Source organism: Ranitomeya variabilis, chromosome 6 (assembly GCF_051348905.1).
Source record: "Ranitomeya variabilis isolate aRanVar5 chromosome 6, aRanVar5.hap1, whole genome shotgun sequence".
In the NCBI taxonomy this organism is placed as follows: Eukaryota; Metazoa; Chordata; class Amphibia; order Anura; family Dendrobatidae; genus Ranitomeya; species Ranitomeya variabilis.
Window position 1 is genome coordinate 158,333,422 of NC_135237.1, and position 21,538 is coordinate 158,354,959.

General features: G+C 46.9%; 1 protein-coding gene across 2 annotated transcripts in view; it reads right to left on the reverse strand.

Annotated features, from left to right (window-relative positions):
• Window positions 1–21,201, reverse strand: part of STK17A (serine/threonine kinase 17a) — a 43,797-nt gene extending 22,596 nt beyond the window's left edge. Inside the window, exons 1-2 of one of the 2 annotated variants that reach the window (XM_077269165.1) lie at window positions 20,929–21,201; window positions 20,607–20,796 (exon numbers count right to left, since the gene is read on the reverse strand). In XM_077269165.1, the coding sequence (XP_077125280.1) occupies window positions 20,607–20,785 (179 nt within the window). In that variant the 5' untranslated portion in view covers window positions 20,786–20,796; window positions 20,929–21,201. Of the gene's footprint in view, window positions 1–20,366; window positions 20,462–20,606; window positions 20,797–20,928 lie in introns of those variants that run through there. The other variant, XM_077269166.1, reaches the window with a different exon arrangement.
• Between the last annotated feature and the right edge of the window lie 337 nt (window positions 21,202–21,538).

A 21,538-nucleotide genomic window follows, 5' to 3' on the forward strand; every position in this document is an offset into this window, starting at 1 on the left:
AGGAGCGTGAACGCTGCGAGGGACGCCGGAAGGTGAGAATATCACGATTTATTTTTTGATTATTTTTATCATTTGATCCTTTTACTATTGATGCTGCATAGGCAGCATCAATAGTAAAAAGTTGGTCACACTTGCCAAACAAAATGTTTGACAAGTGTGACCAACCTGGCAATCAGTTTTCCAAGAGACGGTACAGATCGCTTGGAAAACGCTAGCATTCTGCAAGCTAATTACACTTGTAAAACGCTAGTGTTTAGCGAGAAAACGCATGCCAATTCCGCATGTGTTTTACCCGCGGCACAGTTGCAGGAATTGCCACGGCAATTCCGGACATGTGCACATAGCCTTAACCTACAAATGTTTAACAAATTCTACTGTGCAATCCCAGGTTCAGACGATGTTACTCTAATGTGTATGGGGGCCTTAAGCATTTCCACCCCAGTGCAGGATTCACAGCTACACTGCTCAGAATTGCTGTATAATGCAGAAGCTACAGTCATGCTAGAGAGAAAGGAGAGCAGGAACTTATATTCCTGGGGGCATCATACCAGTTAGCGTCCTCCCACTAAGGGAAAACTGACAATAAGGAGAGTGCAAGTCATGATTTCCTAGGGTACGTGTTCAACAAACTGTGCAGCAGCCATGTCTCCATATAAGAGGACACGGAGTAGCAGCCATTTCCTCCCTACAACAGATGGCTATACTCAAGGACAAAGAACAAATGGCTAAAAATAAATAAATCCCGAAATAGAGGGGGGGAAAAAAAAAAAAAAGGGGATCACCGGTCCTACAGGTAGAACTGAAGTGATCCCGTGGTGTACGAGACAGGTCAATCCCCAGATACATGGAATGTAAACCCGCTTTTGTCCTGCACATTGCTGTGGCATGAAGTCATGCCAGCCTTAGCAGCATTGTAAGCTGACCTACTTCTAGGCAAACACTGATTAGCACATTGCACGCCTGAGAGGACGGAAGCACACTGCTAAAGTACAAAGCCATATGGTTGCCAAGTTCTCCAGACTACTGAAGCTTTTCATTTCCAGACAGAGGAGCCAAGGCAATAAAAAAAAAATGCACATGCAACCTTTAGGCTGTGTGCACACGTAGCATATTTTTCGCGTTTTTTTCACGGTTTTTCGCTATAAAACCGCTATAAAACCGTGAAAAAAACGCTAACATTAAGCATCCTATGTAACAGAATGCAATCCGCATTTTTTGTGCACATGCTGCATTTTTTTCCTGAGCGGAATCGCATTCCAGAAAAAAAACGCAGCATGTTCATTAAATTTGCGGAATCGCAGCGATTCTGCACACATAGGAGTGCATTGATCTGCTTACTTCCCGCACGGGGCTGTGCACACCATGCGGGAAGTAAGCAGATAATGTGCGGTTGGTACCCAGGGTGGAGGAGAGGAGACTCTCCTCCACGGACTGGGCACCATATAATTGGTAAAAAATAAAAGAATTAAAATAAAAAATAGAGATATACTCACCTTCTGGTGGCCCGATCTGCTGAGCGGCTTCCGTTCCTATATAGCTGGGGTGTGTGAAGGACCTGCGATGACGTCGCGGTCACGTGACCGCGACGTCAATGGAAGGTCCTGCACACACCCCAGCTATAGGAACGGAAGCCGCTCAGCAGATCGGGCAACCAGAGGGTGAGTATAACCATTTTTTTTATTTTTTTTTTATTATTTTTAACATTCTACCTTTTACTATAGATGCTGCATAGGCAGCATCTATAGTAAAAAGTTGGTCACATTTGTCAAACACTGTTTGACAAGTGTGACCAACCTGTCAATCTGTTTTCCAAGCGATGCTACAGATCGCTTGGAAAACGCTAGTTTTCTGCGGGTATATGCATGCCAATTCTGCATGCGATATACCCGCGGCAGGAGCTGCAGAATTTCCGCGGAAATTTCCGCGGCAATTCTGCAATGTGTGCACTTAGCCTTACAGCTCCCAATATCGGCCCCGGCACCCTCATGAAAGGCAGGATTCTACCCATTTCATGCCCAGCAAGGTCATACATAGCTATTAAAGAAAAGTTTTATTTCTTTTGTCCCATGCTCTTTATCACACTATGGTTGCAAAACCAGTTTAGAAATTTTACCTAAGCTTACAGGTGCTTCTCACAAAATTAGAATATCAAAAAGTTAAATTCAGCCCTTCAATACAAAAGTGACACTCGTTATATAGAGTCATTACACACAGAGTGATCTATTTCAAGTGTTTATTTCTCTTAATGTTGATGATTATGGCTTACAGCCAATGAAACCCAAAAGTCATTATCTCAGTAAATTAGAATGCTTTATTAAAACCAGCTTGAAAAATGATTTTTAAATCCAAAATGTATGTTCAGTAAATGCACTCAATACTTGGTCAGGGCTCCTTCTGCATCAATGCAGTGTGGCATGGAGGCGATCAGCCTGCGGCACTGCTGAGGTGTTATGGAAGCCCAGGTTGCTTTGATAGCAGCCTTCAGCTCATCTGCATTGTTGGGTCTGGTGTCTCATCGTCCTATTGCCAATACCCCATAGATTCACTATGGGGGTAAGGTGCAGGGCTGTGGAGTTGGAGTCCATTTTGCTGGTGTCGGTGTCATGGAACTTGAGGAGTTGGAGGTTTGGCTTACTGACTCCACAGCCCTGGTAAGGCGAGGAGAGTTTGCTGGCTAATCAAGCCCAGTGATAATGTTGTTTGTAAACCAGGTATTGGCACTTTTGGCAGTGTGGACAGGTGCCAAGTCCTGATGGAGAATGAAGTTTTCAGCTACAAAAAGTTTGTTGGCAGCTGTGCTGATTTTGGTCTTGATAAAAAAAACAGAGGACCTACACCAGCAGATGACATGTCTCCCCAAACCCTCACTGATTGTGCAAACTTCACACTAGACCTCAAGTAGCTTGGGTTGTGTGCCTCTCCACTCTTCCTCCAGACTCTGGGACCTTGATTTCCAAATGAAATGCCAAGTATTATCGGAAAACAACACCTTGGACCATTGAGCAACAGTCCAGTTCTTTTTCTCCTTGGCCCAGGTAAGAAGCTTCTGGCATTGTCTATTGGTCATGAGTGGCTTGACACAAGGAATGGGACACTTGTAGCCCATGTTCTGGATACGCGTGCGTGCGTGGTGGCTCTTGACGCAATGACTCCAGCAGCAGTCCACACCTTGTAAATCTCCCCCCAAATATTTGAATGGCCTTTTCCTAATCCTTTCAAGGCCGCGGTTATCCTGGTTGCTTGTGCACCTTTTTCTACCACACTTTTTCCTTCCACTCATCTTTCCATTAATATGCTTGGATTCAGCACTTTGTGAAGAGCCAGCTTCTACTAGCAATGACTTTAGTGGCTTACCCTCCTTGTGGAGTGTGTCAATGACTGCCCTCTGGACATCTGTCAAGTCAGCAGTCTTCCCCGTGATTGTGGAGCCTACTGAAAACAGACTAAGGGACCTTTTTAAATGTTCAGGATTCCTTTGCAGGTGTTTTTCTTAATTATTCTGATTTACTGAGATAATGACTTTTGGATTTTAATTGGCTAAGCCATAAGCATCAACATTAACAGAAATAAACACAAAATAGATCACTCTGTTTGTAATGACTATATATAATACATGAGTTTTCACTTTTTGTATTGAACTGCAATAAATTAACTTTTTGATTATATTCTAATTTTGTGAGAAGCACCTGTAGCTTGATCGTCCTCCCTCATACTTTACACTGCAGGTCTGCCTGTTCAGGTTGATTGCTTTGTACAGGTTATACTTTAGAACAAGCTTGAATTAAAATCAATTAAAATTGGGTTCATAAGCAACAACAAGCAAATAAAAGAACTGGTTAGTAAATGAATATCAGATACACAGCACACTGAAAGGAACCTTCAAAGAAGGAGTTGGGTGAGGGATAAAAATCCTGTAAAGAGATAGTGCTTCCTGGAAACAGACCTAGTTCACCTTTCTGTAGTTGCCATGTAAGGCCATGTTCACACCTGTGTCATGGCTTCTGTAGCCATACTGCTGTGTCTTGCCCAACATCAGCTGGATACAAATAAGGCTACTTTCACACTAGCGTCGGGCTCGGCCCGTCGCGGTGCGTCGGGCCGAGGTCCCCGACGCTAGCGTTGTCTCCGCCGCACAACGGGGGCAGCGGATGCATTTTTCCAGCGCATCCGCTGCCCCATTGTGAGGTGCGGGGAAGTGCGGGGAGGTGGGGGCGGAGTTCCGGCCGCGCATGCGCGGTCGGAAAAAGCGGACCGTCGGGAGCAAAAAACGTTACATGTAACGTTTTTTGCTCCCAACGGTCCGCCACAGCACGGCGCAACCGTCGCACGACGGTTGCGACGTGTGTCATTGCGTCGCTAATGTTAGTCAATGCAGAAAAAACGCATCCTGCAAGCACTTTTGCAGGATGCGATTTTTTGGCAAAACGACGCATTGCGATGTAATGCAGTTAACGCCAGTGTGAAAGTAGCCCAAGATGCTGTTTCAGAGGTGGGTCATTTTGAAATGCGGGATAGGAATACATGCTGAGCTATTTTGTACTTTTTCTGCAATGGATCATTATGGCAGACAGATGCCACATCATCCATCCTGACAATGGCTACTGCTGAGCATATCGCATGAGTGTACGCGCCTTACAGTAGCTACTGCTGAGCATATTATCGCGTGAGTGTACGCACCTGACAGTAGCTACTGCTGAGCATATTATCGCATGAGTGTACGCGCCTTACAGTAGCTACTGCTGAGCATATTATCGCGTGAGTGTACGCACCTGACAGTAGCTACTGCTGAGCATATTATCGCATGAGTGTACGCGCCTTACAGTAGCTACTGCTGAGCATATTATCGCGTGAGTGTACGCACCTGACAGTAGCTACTGCTGAGCATATTATCGCATGAGTGTACGCACCTTACAGTAGCTACTGCTGGGCATATTATCGCATGAGTGTACGCACCTGACAGTAGCTACTGCTGAGCATATTATCGCATGAGTGTACGCACCTGACAGTAGCTACTGCTGAGCATATTATCGCGTGAGTGTACGCACCTGACAGTAGCTACTGCTGAGCATATTATCGCATGAGTGTACGCACCTTGCAGTAGCGACTGCTGGGCATATTATCGCATGAGTGTACGCACCTGACAGTAGCTACTGCTGAGCATATTATCGCATGAGTGTACGCACCTGACAGTAGCTACTGCTGAGCATATTATCGCGTGAGTGTACGCACCTGACAGTAGCTACTGCTGAGCATATTATCGCATGAGTGTACGCACCTTGCAGTAGCGACTGCTGGGCATATTATCGCATGAGTGTACGCACCTTACAGTAGCTACTGCTGAGCATATTATCGCATGAGAACTTCCACTTCCCATGTGGCTGAGCCTAAACAAGATGCAAATATACAGTTGGGAAAATACCGTATTTTTCAGACTAAGACGCACTTTTTTCCCCAAAAAAATGGGAGGAAAATGGAGGGGTGCATCTAATAGCCCGAACGCAGGCTTACCGGGGGGGGGTTGCCGCAGTGTATAGCAGCGTCCCTTCCTCAGGGAACCGGCGGCAGCAGAGGTGTGGCGATGCTGAGTCTTGGTGTCGGCAGTGCGGAGTGCATCGTTGGTTTCCCTGCAGCCATCTGCCTGAAGCAGTGTGCTGCTGGAGGCTGTGTGTGCACAGATTGAGATCTCAGCAGCCATTTTGATGCAGCCGAGATCTCAATCTGCACAAGCGCCTTAGTAAGATGGCCGCCGAGAAACCGGTGATACACTCTGCTAAACGTGGACACCGGGCCGCAACATCGCCACATTTCTGCTGCCGGCATCCTGAGGAAGGGACCCTGCAGCATCGCACCGCTGGGATAACCCGTGACTGCAGCTTTGCCCCACTTCTGCCACCGCTGGCTTCCTGAGGAAGGGACCATGCCTCTGGTGACCTACCGCCGGCCCTCAGGTAAGATACCTTAAATTCAGACAATAAGACAGACCCCCATCTTATAGCAAAAAAAATAAAAATAAATAAATAAAATCTTTTTTCTGCCATTTTCCACCCAAAAATTGGGGCGCTTCTTATGGTCCGGTGCATCTTATAGTGCGAAAAATACGGTAAGTATTTGATACACTGCCGATTTTGCAAGTTTTCACACCTACAAAGAATGGAGAGCTCTTTATTTTTATCGTAAGTATACTTCAGCTGATTGAAACTAAATTTCATACTACTGCATGAAATAAGTATTTGATCACCCACCAACCAGCAAGAATTGTGGCTCTCACAGACCTCTTAGTTTTTCTTTAAGAAGCCCTCCTACTCTGCACTCATTACCTGTATTAATTGCACCTGTTTAAACTTTTTACCTCACTAAAAGACACCTGTCCACACACAATCACACTCCAACTTCACCATGGCCAAGACCAAAATCATGTCTAAGGACACCAGGGACAAAGTTGTTGACCTGCACAAGGCTAGAATGGGCTATGGAACAATTGGCAAGCAGCTTGGTGAGAAGGCAACAACTGTTGGCACAATTATTAGAAAATGGAAGAAACACAAGATGACTGTCACTCTTCCTCAGTCTGGGGCTTCATACAAGATCTTGCCTCATGCGGTAATAATGATTCTGAGAAAGGTCAGGAATCAGCCCAGGACAACACAGAAGGACCTGGTCAATGACTTGAAGAGTGCTGGGACCACAGTCTCAAACATTACTGTTAGTAACACGCTACATCATCATGGATTACAATCTTGCAGGGCATGCAAGGTCTCCCTACTCACGCCAGCACATGTCCAGGCCTGTTTATAGTTCACCAATGATCATCTGAATGATCCAGAGGAGGCATGAGAGGTCATGTGGTCAGATGAGAGCAAAATAGAACTTTTTGGTATCAACTCCTCGTGCCATGCTTGGAGTAGGAAGAAGGACGAGTACAACTCCAAGAACACCTTCCCAACCGTGAAGCATGGTAGGGGAAACATCATACTTTGGGGGTGCTTTTCTGCAAAGGGGACAGGACGACCGCAAGAAGCATTTCAAGCTCCTGAAGCGACCTAGCTGTGTGTGCAAACTTGGTCAAGAACTACAGGAAACGTCTGACCTCAAATTGCAAACAAAGGTTTCTGTGCCAAAATATTAAGTTCTGTTTTCTATTGCATCTGTGGCGCCCGAGGTCCAGTCGCCACAAAGGTACTGGACCTCGGTCAGAGGTGTGGTACTCCGCTCTCAGGTAAGGAGGGGGCACTACCCAGGAGTCACACACACCCCCAACACTAGACCTCTCAAGGCTGGGGAGGAGCTGAGTAGAGGGTGTGGGTGGAGAAAGTAGAGAAGGGAAGGAGCCAGAGAGAGTGGAGAAGAGAGAAAGGACGAGGAGAGTCATCTGAGGGGACAGAAGGAGCCAGAAGCTCGTCCCCAGACAAACAGGGAAGTGAGAGAAAAGGAAGGAGTGAGAAGGAAAGGCTTCAGAGAGGAAGAAGGGGTCCTAAGGGTACGGGTAGTGAGGAATCCACCCGTGGGGCCCGCATCTACGCCGACCATAGTCGGGTGGAGGGACCAGGTCACAGTGAGGGATCTGGCCCTCAAACTAGTGGAGGACTGCAAGACTCAGCTAGCCAACTGGAGGCTGCAGTATCTGCAAGTGCTGCAGCCACATCCAACACATTCGCCGAAAAGGCAGCCGGATAGGACCAAGGGGACTAGACAGATGTCACCCGACAAGATCCAAGGCTGCTGGCTTGGGACACTGTGTGAAGGCGCAGGAGAGGAGAGAGCGCAGAGAGACGGCCAGGAAAGGAACATAAAGGGGTCCTGGCAAAGTCCATCCCAAACTACTTGAGAACTGACCTAACCACTGACCTGGAGGACACAGCACCCCGGCTGAGGAATATCATTGAACGGTGAGTAGAGTGTGGAATATGCCCCCTGCTGTGTCCTCTGAATTATTGCTGCGTCACTGCACCACAACATCCACCATCAACGTTAACACCATAACTGCCCTGGGGCCTAGCTCTACCCATGGAGAGCTGAAACATCTCTGCTGCGTCACCATCTGCCTCAGTGGACTTAAACCGCAGGGTCAGCCATTTCCCTATTGCCGAACACCACGGGTGGCATCCCGAACAATCTCCCCATAAACTTTATTCCCCTTGACTTATATTGGATGCCCAGGGCCACTGCTGCCGTGACCACCCCCGTAAGAACCGTTGGACCGAGCCCGAGTACCCCACGGCCCTGGCGGGCGCTTCATATCAAATACTTACTTAATGTAAAAATCATACAATGTGGTTTTCTGGGTTTTTTTTTTTTAAAGATTCTGTGTCTCACAGTTGAAGTGTACCTATAATAAAAATTACAGAACTCCCTATTCTCTGCAGGTGAGAAAATGTGCAAAATTGGAAGTACCAAATACCGTATAAACTCGAGTATAAGCCGAGTTTTTCAGCACATTTTTTTGGTGCTGAAAACGCCCCCTCGGCTTATAGTCGAATGAGGGTCCAGAACATGTAGGGGAGCAGCACAGGAAGCAGGAGCTGGTTACTGCGGCTAACTCCTGTGCTCGCTGCTAAAGAGAAATGAATATTCAATGCACTGGCAATGAATATTCATGTCTCTGTAATAGCGTGCACTGTCAGCCACAGCAGCCGACTCCTGCAGCTGCAGGGCGGTCACATGTGCCCGCTACTTAAGAGTAATGAATATTCACTTCTCTCCACTCCAATGGGTGTGGAGAGAGGTGAATAATCATTTCTCTTAAGTAGTGGCACATGTGACCGCCTGGTGACTGACACTGTGCACACTATTTAATAGCAATAAATACTCACTTTCCCCACACACACATAGTTCCGGCCTGAGCAGCGGTGAGTATTCCGGCAGTTGTGCTCTGCTTGTGAGCAGCGCATGACATCCCTGCTATGAGCTGCTTACAAGCATAAAGCAGCTGCTAGTAAGAGAACAAGACGCGCGAGGGAGAGCAGAAAGGTAAGTATAATGTTTCTATGTTTTTTGATGGGACCAATCATACCAGGACAGGGGTGAGGGGATAATGCATACCCAGCTTATATTCGAGTCAATAAGTTTTCCCTTTTTTTTTTGTGGTAAAATTAGGTGCCTCGGCTTATACTTCAGTATATACGGTACTTATTTTCTGCACTGTAGCTAGGAGCTGTGCAACAAACAACATTAAGGGCATGTGCAGAGGATCCTGAAGTGGAAGCTTTGGACGCATTGCATGTTCGGTGCAGCCAAAGCGCAGCAGTCTGTTCAACGCAGGTGAATCCGCATGAGTTCACTGAACTGTGTGGATTCACCGCGTTCCATACATTCTATGGATGAAATTCCACTTGCGGAGACCAGTGTCTTCGCAAGAGAAATAGACATGCATGCGGTCTGGAGAGATGCACCACATGTCCATCTCCTCGGGTGAGCCGCAACGGTCTGTGGACACATAGTGGACATGGGATTTCTTGAAATCCCATCCACTATGCTGTAACATCTGGAACAAGCATGCAGTGTCCAACACGCAGCATTTACTGATAGTATGCACATACCCTCATGCCCTGATTCATCAAAGCGTTTGTCAGAAAACCCAGATGCACGCTACTGATGAGATGCACCCAATTCATAAAGTGGATTGCACCTGTTATTCCAGAACGCCTCACACCAAGTCTGGGGTACGAAACGCTAATCTTAAAGAATTGGGGCCCAAGTGCTAATCTGTAACTTCACAGTCGCACTGTCATTCTGAATTATGTAATGTTGAGATTTTGTGATTGACAGCTCTAATTGCATGAGAATGTGCTTCCAGCAAATCCTGTGCCAGGCCAGAAGTGGAAGCAAATGTTCATCCTACTCATTACAAATTGGTACAGTGCTGCACTACCATCTGCTCATTAAGAACCAGAGACAAGTCATTAATATTAACAGGCTAGAAAATGAATTCTTCATTCCTCAACACGCAACACAAGAATACCTGTAAAACTGGTCATCAGAGAACAGCACCTGGCATGCATGTGCCAACGAAAGGGAATCTGGCACTAGATTATTGAAACCTAATCTAGGAGCAGCAGAATGCAGAGACAGAGACCCCGATACCAGTCATGTGTTCACTTACTGGACCGCTTCCTGTAGTTTTGATATAATGACTTAGCAGGAGATCATCACTAGAGGACTAGTAATCTCCTGCCAGGTAGTCCTCTATATTCATCAGCTTATATAATCCAGCCCCCACCAATGATTATCAGCTTTCTGTACACACTGAGCCTAAGCAGAAAACTGCCATTGGTGTAGGCGGGGGGTTATACAGTGCTCAGTATTCAGAGAACTGCTAGATCTGCAGCAGAGAAAACAGTAATTTTATCAAAACTGCAGCAAAAACATTATTGGAATCAACATCTTGACTTTTCACTAAAGCAGCTAAAGGGAGTCTTGGGCTATGTGCACATGTTGCGGATTTACTGCGGATCCGCAGCGTTTATTTCCGTGCAGAAAAGCTGCAGATCCGCAAAGTGATTTACAGTACAATGTAAATCAATATGGGAAAAAAAAAAATGCTGTTCTAATGGTGTGGAAAATTCCGCACGGAAAAGGCAGCGGATTGAAAGAAGGAGCATGTCACTTTTGTGCGGATCTGCAGCGTTTCTGCACTCTTCCATTATAGTAATCCACAGTGGTAAAAAAAACCAAAAAAAAAACCGCATGAAATACGCACTGAATCCGCAGGAAAAAAAACCAAACATAAAATCCGCAAGAAAAACGCATCAAATCTGCACCTGCGTTTTCTGCCAGGAGATGCAGATTTTGTGCAGAAAATTCTGCACCCAAATCTGCAGTGTGTGCACATAGACTTACCAGGTTTTTGGTACCCTGACCACAGTAAAAGTAGGAGCAGAGACCCTAATTTCAGCGATGTGTCACAGAGCTGACTGTCATTTTGGTCATGCTCATTGTACAGAGAAAACTGCCAATCAATGCTGGTGTCGGAGTTATAAGGAGATGACTACCATGAATGGCTTCCTGGTAGCAAGTTTACTAGTTCTCTAGTAATAATCTGCTGCTGATTAAACAGTGACTTTATTAGTTTTTTTAAAGTAAGCAGCCCAATAAGCGATACATGGTTGGAATCAGAGTGTCTGCCCTTACATCATGCTGCTTTCAGATTAGGAGGCAAAAACCTGGTGACATATTCTCTTTTACAATGGAGAAAACATAAAATTGTGTAAATAAGACTATCCCCATTTTGTAGTCACAAGGTAACACACATTTAGAAAGGGTGTCCTTTACATCCTGCATCCTTTGGCGTGCTCATGATCCCTAGCACAGACATAGAAGCAATCCATCATATCTATGGTTGGCCTTTACACAATGCCATTGGTGCAATATAAAGCCACAGACTACCATGCACCATAGGCTCGGCATTACGCTTGGTGTATATGTCAGGAAGATCTCTGGCCTATACGCCGAACACACCAGTGCTCCTCTCACCCTCTGAGATGGCATCTACTCTAGAACAGTCTGCTGTATATACCTGTGATTTCCATGTTACCGGAAGCCGATCTGCAGTGCCATATGCGACAGGCTCGCCAGCATGTTTCCAATTGTAATCTCCCACAAAACAAGAATGGCTGGTTTTTCCTGTACACTTGTTGTTAGCTACACTGTCCAGGGAGGCAAACATTACAGGAAACAATTGGGATTACACTAATGTAAATCACCAGTCCTGGATGAGGGGTGTCACCACAAATAAAAACGCGGGTGAATTGAGGGAGGGAAACAATTGTTTGGCAAGCAATCTGGGGCCATGAACCAGGGAGCACAAAAAGCAATTAAGTACAAATAAATGACCCTACAAGACCAGAAGCAACATTATAAAAGAAGGAACATAGTAACATCACAATACAGGAAACCAAGCACAGGAGATGCCCCATCACCAAGAGGCGGCTACCGTCAGGCATTACCGGCACATTACACCATGGTGATTTGTCAGAAGTGATGCAGTAATTTGTGAGTAATTTGTGGCTGACACCACTATGATGGCGATCATAGCAAACACTTCCCTTCCTGCTTAAAAATTAGTCTGACTAAACAGGATAAGTGATGACATTAATAAGGAGATCATATTCACAATTCTGAATAAACCACTGGAGGCAGCGACCATATGTAGTATTATCCTGAAGAGCCACCGGCAGGGAGCGATGTCCGCCAGGTATGGGGTAAACAAACATGGCGCCTCATCTTACATATCAAGGGACAGAACAATTGGCTTCCTGGGCATTACAGATCCTTACATTTGTACCATTCACACATCCCAAATCTTGGATTACTAGTTCTAAGGACACAAACTGTTATTTCAAATGGAAAAAGAAATAAAGGAAATCCAGTAATCTTCAAAGCTAATATTTAGGTAACTCACTAATGGCCTTCTACACTCCTAAACTGTTCCCTGGGGACCTTAACAAAAGCTGGACAAGCGCTGTAGATGGCTGTCTGCCTACAGCTATTCCAACCCCCTACCTTCTCCATACACGTGCCCTCAGTCAAGCATGCATGTGGCCTGAATAGACTTCCTCCAAACCCACCGATATTATCATGCAGTCTAATGTGTATGGAGGCATCCTGCCTTCCCCAGACAAAACATGTTGGGAGAGAAGTATCTGGCATGTCTTATTTTGGACTGACAACTCCTTTGTTCCTCGGCAAGATAAACCGCCACCAGAGGAGTCAACTACGACAATACCCTATATGTGGTGGCACACAGAGCCTCAGGAGGGGAGGAGGGCTGTTTTACTGGACTGGTTTTGGAGTGCCAAATTTCCTCTGCAAAGCCCTGAGGTACCAGAGTACTTGGCTTACAAATACTGATGTGAAATACTGACCAAATTCTAATCTTGATATCTTGGGCTGGATCAAGACTCTTCGCTTTAAAACAAGCCCTGTATCGCTGCTGTAGCTAGTACAGAGGATGAGATCTGGCCATGAGTATCCACGATGTATCTTTTATGCCCTTGGCTAGCAAGTTGCCACCCTGCAAGGACATACAAGATAAACCTTTTCACTGCAATGGGTTGTAAGTAGTGTTGAGCGATACCGTCCGATACTTGAAAGTATCGGTATCGGAAAGTATCGGCCGATACCGGCAAAGTATCGGATCTAATCCGATACCAATACAAGTCAATGGGACTCAAGTATCGGACGGTATCCCTGATGGTTCCCAGGGTCTGAAGGAGAGGAAACTCTCCTTCAGGCCCTGGGATCCATATTAATGTGTAAAATAAAGAATTAAAATAAAAAATAGGGATATACTCACCTCTCCGACGCAGCCTGCACCTTACCGAGGAAACCGGCAGCCTTGTTTGCTTAAAATGCGCGCGTTTACTGCCTTCCGTGACGTCACGGCTTCTGATTGGTCGCGTGCCGCCCATGTGACCGCGACGCGACCAATCACAACAAGCCGTGACGTAATTTTCAGGTCCTGAATGCCTAGAATTAGGCATTCAGGACCTGAAAATTACAACACGGCTTGTGATTGGTCGCGTCGCGGTCACATGGGCGGCACGCGACCAATCACAAGCCGTGACGTAATTTTCAGGTCCTGAATGCCTAGAATTAGGCATTCAGGACCTGAAAATTACATCACGGCTTGTTGTGATTGGTCGCGTCGCGGTCACATGGGCGGCACGCGACCAATCAGAAGCCGTGACGTCACGGAAGGCAGTAAACGCGCGCATTTTAAGCAAACAAGGCTGCCGGTTTCCTCGGTAAGGTGTAGGCTGCGTCGGAGAGGTGAGTATAGCAATATTTTTTATTTTAATTCTTTATTTTACACATTATATTGATCCCGATACAGATTCCCGATACAACAAAAGTATCGGATCTCGGTATCGGAATTCCGATACCGCTAAGTATTGGCCGATACCCGATACTTGCGGTATCGGAATGCTCAACACTAGTTGTAAGTGATCAAAGTGCAGCGCCCCAGGGTCCTGGTCGTTGCAGTAATGCTGTTCTCCTCTAGGGGGGAGTGATGTTACGTTTGAAGGCAATAAAGGAGATCTCTTTACCAGGTATCACAAACATGCAACACATTTCATACTCCAGTCCACCAGGGGGAGCTATGCTATTTATTAGGGCACTCTTCACAATTAGGTAAAACTGGTGGTCTGGATAGGAAGTGAGGCAGACAGAAGCTGGCTGAGCTTCACTCAGGCAGCTGCTAGCTGAGCTCCGCTCAGTTAGTGGGTCCCTGACAGGGGTGGGATCCTGTCAGAGGCCTAGACAGAAAAACACGGAGCTGCGCCTGCCCCACGTGCGGCAGTTCCCAAGAAAGGACACGAACAGAGAACTGTATTGTAGAGGGTGAGAAACGAAGTCATAGCAAAAGGAGAGAAAACCAGAAGGAGTTCTGCCCTGCACAGGCTGCCTCCTTCTGAGGCGCAGGATCCGGTAGCCGGAACACCGAGGGAGCAACAGTCCTTTATGCCTTGCTCCAGAGACCGGCAGGACAGCTAATTTCAAGTTACTGATCCGCCCTATACCCACAGGAGGCACGGTGGCAACTTGTGGGGGCCAGGGTGTGCTAGAGCCCCTGTAAAAAGCCTCAGGCCACCAGTCATATGGGTTTGTCCTATCCAGCTGTGGGACAGAGAAAGAGACATAACATCTAAACATCTACCACAGTTGCACCAGGTGGCTCTTTTAGTTGCAAACGACTGGGGGGGGGGGGGGGGGGGGGGAAGGGGGGGGGGGTGACAGGTTCCCTTTTGTATTTTACCCATGCGAATGGAAAATATTAAAAAAGCATTTCCGAAAAAAAGTTTAATTTAAAAATTTCAAAAACTGCCCATGTGCCTGCTATGCTCCTAGCCACATCTGTACCAAAATACAAGTGGGGATCGTGATGGGATCATATTTAAAATAATATAACTATTACAGTGTCAATTCGAAAATCTTGAATTCAGATCTGTTCAGCCTGTAGTCTAAAAGTGTGGAGCCTATATTTACCAAATAATCCAAGATTTTTAGATATTGATGTTTTATTATGTTACAGCTTAGGCTACTTTCACACTTCCGTCAAAGTGCCTACGTCGCAATGCGTCGTTTTGGAGAAAAAACGCATCCTGCAAAGTTGCCCGCAGGATGCGTTTTTTCTCCATAGACTTGCATTGGCGACGCATTGCGAAGTATGGCCACACGTCGCATCTGTCTTGCGACGGATGCGTCATGTTTTGGCGGACCGTCGGCACAAAAAAACGTTCCATGTAACTTTTTGTGCGTCGTGTCCGCCATTTTTGACCACGCATGCGCGGCCAGAACTCTGCCCCCTCTCCTCCCCGGACATTACAATGGGGCATGCGTTGAAAAACTGCATCCGCTGCCCCCTTTGTTCATTTATTTGACAACGTCCGTCGGGCTGACGCATGGCAACGGCCCCGTACCGACGGAAGTGTGAAAGTAGCCTTAGAAGCAGGAGAGGACAGAGGAGAAAGCTTTCTCAGGGGTGGACAGTGAATGGAGAGCAGATGACAGGCTGGCAGCTCCAGCCTCCAGATTCACACCAAATCTTAACACCCAGGCAACTCCTCAAATGGAGGGAGAAAAATATTCTTAACATCCAGTTCATGTATTGTACAAACCAGGAGTCGCTGTGATGGGTTCTGCTTCCTGTAACCGATGTTATAACAAACTCTCCTCCTCCTCTTCGTAGTCCTGGTTTGTACAATACATGAACTGGATGTTAAGAATATTTTTCTCCCTCTATTTGAGGAGTTGCCTGGGTGATAAGATTTGGTGTGAATACGGTCTGTGGAGGCAGGAGCTGTCGGCCTGTCATCTGCTCTGCAGTCACTGTGTACCCCTGGTCATCCTCAGCCCTAACAAAGCTTCTCCTCTGTCCTCTCCTGCTTCTAAGCTGTAACATAAAAACAATACAGTAATATCTAGCAATCTGATTATTTGGCAAATCTAGACCCCACACTGTTAGGCCACAGGCTGAACAGATCTGAAATCAAGATTTTTGAACTGACACTGTAATAGTTTTATTTTTTAAAATATGATCCCATCATGATCCCAGCTTGTATTTTGGAACAGATGTGGCTAGGAGCATAGCAGGCACATGTGCAGTTTTTTAAATTAAACGTTTTTTTTCGGAAATGCGTTTTAAAAAGTTTTGCGCTTGCGTTCGCATAGGTAAAATATTATCAAAGATACTCTTGTGACATATCTGGTGAAAGCCTGTACAGTTCTGAGTAGAAAGGTGTTTATTTTGTTTCTCTATCTCTTTTCTAGCCTGAGTTATGGGGAGAAATGTAAAGGCAGGAAACACCGAAATTCGCACTTTTTCCGAACTTTGAAAATCAATAAAAAAAAAAAAAAAAATATCTAGAATTTTTTCTTCTTCACATTTTGCATTCTCTGACACACTATTACCAAATAACAAAATCTCAAAAGAACTAAAAATATAGTGGTAAAAATCATTGGTTCACTTGACATGGAATGACCGGCATAGATATCTATTGGGGGCGCAAAACCAAGGCAAGTGTAAAAGAAGTTTATTTCCATAAAATAATCCTTGCTTTTCACAAGACATACTCTATTACAGTAGGTGCTAGGACGACAAATGTTTGGGCATTCCCATATCAGATACTTCTAACAAGTGTGTGTCCCACCTCGGAGACTCTAATCCATTATTAGAAAGAAACCCCTTCTTGTGTTGACTACCTAAGAATTGACAGCACATGCTCTGCTGAGATCTCGGCTTGGACTCGAGGGCGGATCCCAAAGATGGGACATTCACCTAGAAGACATTTATGACTTCGCTTTTAGACATGTTATAAACGTGAATAATGTTTCAGGGTACTTTATTGGAAAATCAGAAAAGAGATTTACAGTGTTTGGTTGGAGCCATCGCATGGGACGGCATACTGAATACACAGCACAGACGCATGCAGTGTCGTGCTTCAGCCAGCAGCGACTTTCCATCTCAGTACAGTGAAGAAAGGCCTGGCACTTCACTACACGTCCGCCCAGTCTATTGTGCCGCAGAACACAAAGATGATCATGGTCCCATAACAGCTTTCCTGGGATAATCTACAGCAGCTTTTCATCTACAGCTATTTGTTCATGGAGAACCACAGCAAATAAAGCAGGAAATTATCAGCAAGGTCCCAGCATCATCCTCATTACCTTGCACACATCCCAGTGGGTCCGGATTCATCCAAGCACTGCAAATAACAGGCGCTTTCATAGGGTTAGATTAGTCTGGCTAAATCCCTGCATTAAGCGTGTTCCTGTGCAGCAGACTGATCAAAGGCTTGGCCCAATAACGAAAAGCATGTGCTCACTGAGCATCAATTGATCAGCAGAGCCCCAGACCAAGCATCCTACTGTGCCCATGTCATCAATGACCGCTCCCTGCAAGGGGAAGAGATAAATCAGGGCCTGACAGCTTGTTTATTTCCCATTGGACAGACACATGACTCTTCCTCATGACCAGTGCTCGTAATGATCCAAGCATTAATCTGCACACATAGCTCACATGCCAGCGTTACCCAGGACTTTAGCATTCTTCTTACACTTAAATTAAAATTTCATACACATCAATCACTTCCTAGAAATATTCTCTAAAAGTACAAAAAAAAAAAAAAAGACCTTGCTACCAATGCAAAAAAAAAAAAATAATCAATCAATATGGTAACATTGTTGTACGATGTTAAAGGGAACCTGTCACCCCGTTTTTTGAAGAGGAGCTAAAAATAGCGTTAAATAGGGGCAGAGCTGGGCGTTACATTAGTGTCTGTGTGCCTTTATTACCCACCTATGTGGGCGCGCGTGCGCAGATGGAGATCGCGGCGGCCATTTTCCTGAAGCCCCGGGCAGCAGAGCGCTCCATCTGCGCACGCACGGCCACAGGAAAGATGGCCGCGCCCACCGGTAAACGGCTGAATAGTGCAGATCGCGCTGTTTTTCATCACCTGGGCAGTGGATTACCCTTTTGGACATGCGCACACCACTACGCCACCAACGTAATGATGAGCAGGATTCTGGGGGAGAAACAGCGCTGTCACCACGCCCATAGGACCAGACCAGCGTGAGTGACAGCACAAAACGGCGACTTTACAAAGGTATTTCGGCAGCATAGGTGGGTAATAAAGGCACACAGACACTAATGTAACGCCCAGCTCTGCCCCTATTTAACGCTATTTTAAGCTCATCTTCAAAAAACGGGGTGACAGGTTCCCTTTAAGGGGGAAAAAAAAAAAGTCACCTTAAGAAAACGACAATGCCACAGACCAAGTCACGGTAATACTGCATATTAGAACTACAGCCCCTGCCGCCCGGGGGGCACAGCTCAGCGCCATTGCTCCTGCTGCCCATGAGGCACAGCTCAGTGCCATTGCCCCTGCCGCCCGGAGGGAGGGGTACAGCTCAGCGCCATGGCCCCTGCCGCCCGGGGGGGGGGGGGGGGGGGGGCACAGCTCAGTGCCATGGCCCCTGCCGCCCGAGGGGCACAGCCGCACAAACTCTTACTAGTAAATATATAGAGAAATGTAAGGTCATGAAAGGTAAACGTACTTTGCATTTCTGTATCACATTTAATGTAGTTCAGCACTTCCAGTGTACAAGATCTACAATGTCTGCATACCCTTTGTCACCTGTGAAGACCAGCCCAATATACAGAGGACCACCACATACACATACTGTATAACAAGCACAGTGCACTGGCATACATTTTTATTTAATAATGGGCGCTAGGGAGAACATATATCACTGCATTCACAGAGACCGACCACGGTCAGACATAGGTCTCATGAACGTATGACCACATAAGAAGGGCACTGAAATATTACAGCCATAGCTTCGATCAGATGCAAGTTCAACCGAAAAATCTCAAAATGTTTCCAATAGGAGAAGGGGACACATTGCTACCAATCACATCTGCCAGGGCTTATCCTCTGACACAAAGCAAGGAACATGTAGAATCCCAACAAACCCATGCTGTCTTTACATAGACACCTACCATGGGGGGTGGGGGAGAGGACACCCCAGATACTGCAGAAGAGACCTACAATTATCACAGCAGTCACCTATTTGAGCAAACAACACCACGGACACAACTCTCTTCCGGACGCTTACCATATCTATGTAACATTTGCCACCTGCACCCAGTTTGCAATAAACAGAATAGTAATAAAATATGGAACGCAGCCTGCCCCATAGTGCTGAAATGTGCGCTCTGCCCGACAGCCACGCTACCTCCAGTGCAGGACACTGCTCATGTTATAACTTACAGCTGCAGCAAACATTTACATTAGCCAGAAGCAGAAAACTATGCTGCCACATTAGACACTGCTGGCTTAGCTGCAATCCTGTTCCCCATTTTGTGCCAATTCAACCACCTCTGGGGGCGAGGGGGGTCTGTTACACATAGTAAACACAGTGCTGGGAGTGATGCCCGATGGCACTGCTACACACAGGATCCTGCCCGCATACCCGTTCTATACACATGTGCCCTTATTAATGGGGCTACTCCTGTGACGCCACACAAAAAGATTAACACGTTTGTACCAAATGTCATAATGAAGGCGTTATAAATCACGGATGGATGGGATCATCAATGCACAGGAGAGTAATCGCTCCACGGAACCAGCTGCTGAGAAACAGGGAACGTGTCAATCACAGAAATCAGACATTGGGGTGAAACGCTGCAGACGATTACATACGCTGAGAAGGTGACACTCACTGGTGTTCAGAATAACCAGGTTCTGCAGCCAGATTGGTGTTAAGACCTCTGATCTGAAGGCGGGGAGGGGGCTTGGAGGGACAATCCGGGTTATTTACAGACAGAACGGAGGATCAGTGTAATCTGACAGTGGCTAGTAGAGACAGAGCCTCCTGCCGGCCCACATTCCCAGCTACTCTTGTGATCTTCAAGTCTGGAGTGACATCATGCCGCCATGATGACGTTGTGCCAGGTGTAATCAAAAGAGTGGTCTGGGACTTTGGGAGGCTCACAGTTCCTGGATGTGGCAGCCGGACCAAGGTCTATACATTTTGGCCCATCTCTAGTTGCCGGGGATTCAATGCCGGCAGTTAGGCAGTATGGCCCGGAGACGGACTGTCAGCACAGTGATGGGAGCGGAAAAACAAAATCAACCTGCGGGCAACACAACCGTCACCTACTAACCCTCAGGGTCCTCAGCAGACACTTGGCGAGACGTCACAGGCTCCAGCGTTACCCTGGAGCAACAAACTGCCAAAACTCAACAATGCCCAAAATATCCTCAATACCGGGGAGTGTACCGTGTACCCCACAGACTCCCCTACTGCAGCTGTAATCAGTTCTGTATTCCTGTGGGAAATGATCTGGTAGAGGGGATTATTACCTAACAGCAGGCAGAGGCCGGAGCTGTGGGGTCTGTACAGCCAGGGCCACCCGACGTTGGGCACATCTTTACAGCTCGCCGTCCGCCATCATCTCAGAGCTCGGATTCTGAGGCCACATAAGACAGCAGAGTTACGACTTGTCGCTTGTGACGTGAGAATCCGACTCATTGAGAAACATGGCGTCGCGCCAAGGAGATCATTACATGCTGCCCCACACAGGTGGGTGACATGCCCCTTACCTGCCCAGCTCATGCCCGGGGGACATGGTGTAACGACTGCAGAATGGCTGGCTTTGGATGGGGGTGCTGGGGTCTCCGAGAAGCCCCGGCCTGTCAGGGCCCTTCCTTTCCTCCGGCCGCCGTGCTGGCCTCGGTGTCCGGCAGCATTTCTCCATCATCCCATTGTCCTCTGGGACCATCCTAGAGCCAACTGTGGAAGATGGAAACCGTCAGTAAGTCAGTGACTGCAGGGCTCCAGCACAGCCCGGGCACCCTCCCCCTGCCGGTAGGCAAGAACTAATGCCCCGGTCACACACCGGGCCGTGCACTGTGGTAAACATACCCGTGTCCTCAGCCGCCTTCGTGCTGGAGCTCCGCTGGCCGCAGTCGTCCCGTACACACAGGCGGACACACACCAAACACGCGCGACCACAGCGGCGACTGACTGAGCGACGCGGCTCAACTTCGCATTCAGGGATTTCAAAATGACCACGCCCTCAAGGCGTGTCCTCCTCTCACTGCAGGTTCTCACGGGGAAGCAACGGAAAGAAGGCGTGGCTTACCGTCAATCAAACTGTGCATGTTTCTCAGTGAGTGCGCAGTGTTACCTGCGGCCGAGGCTTGTCCTATAGAGGGCGCTAAAGCGCTGCGTGCTGAGGTGGAGGAGGTGCACTGGTGCAGGGGCAGCGCTGACCGCGGCCGGTGTGCTGAAGGTTGTGGCTAAATCCAAGTCGGCTAAAGGCCCAGGTCCCTCTGTGCACTGGGATTTAGCTTTCTCACACAGAGCCGGCTATTTCCCAGTCGGCAGAGGGACCAGGTCCTTTAGCCGACTTGGATTTCGCCTGCTCTATATAAGAATGCTAAATCCCAGTAGATAGAAGGACCCTTATTGTATGTATATATATATATATATATATATATATATATATATATATATATATATATATATATAT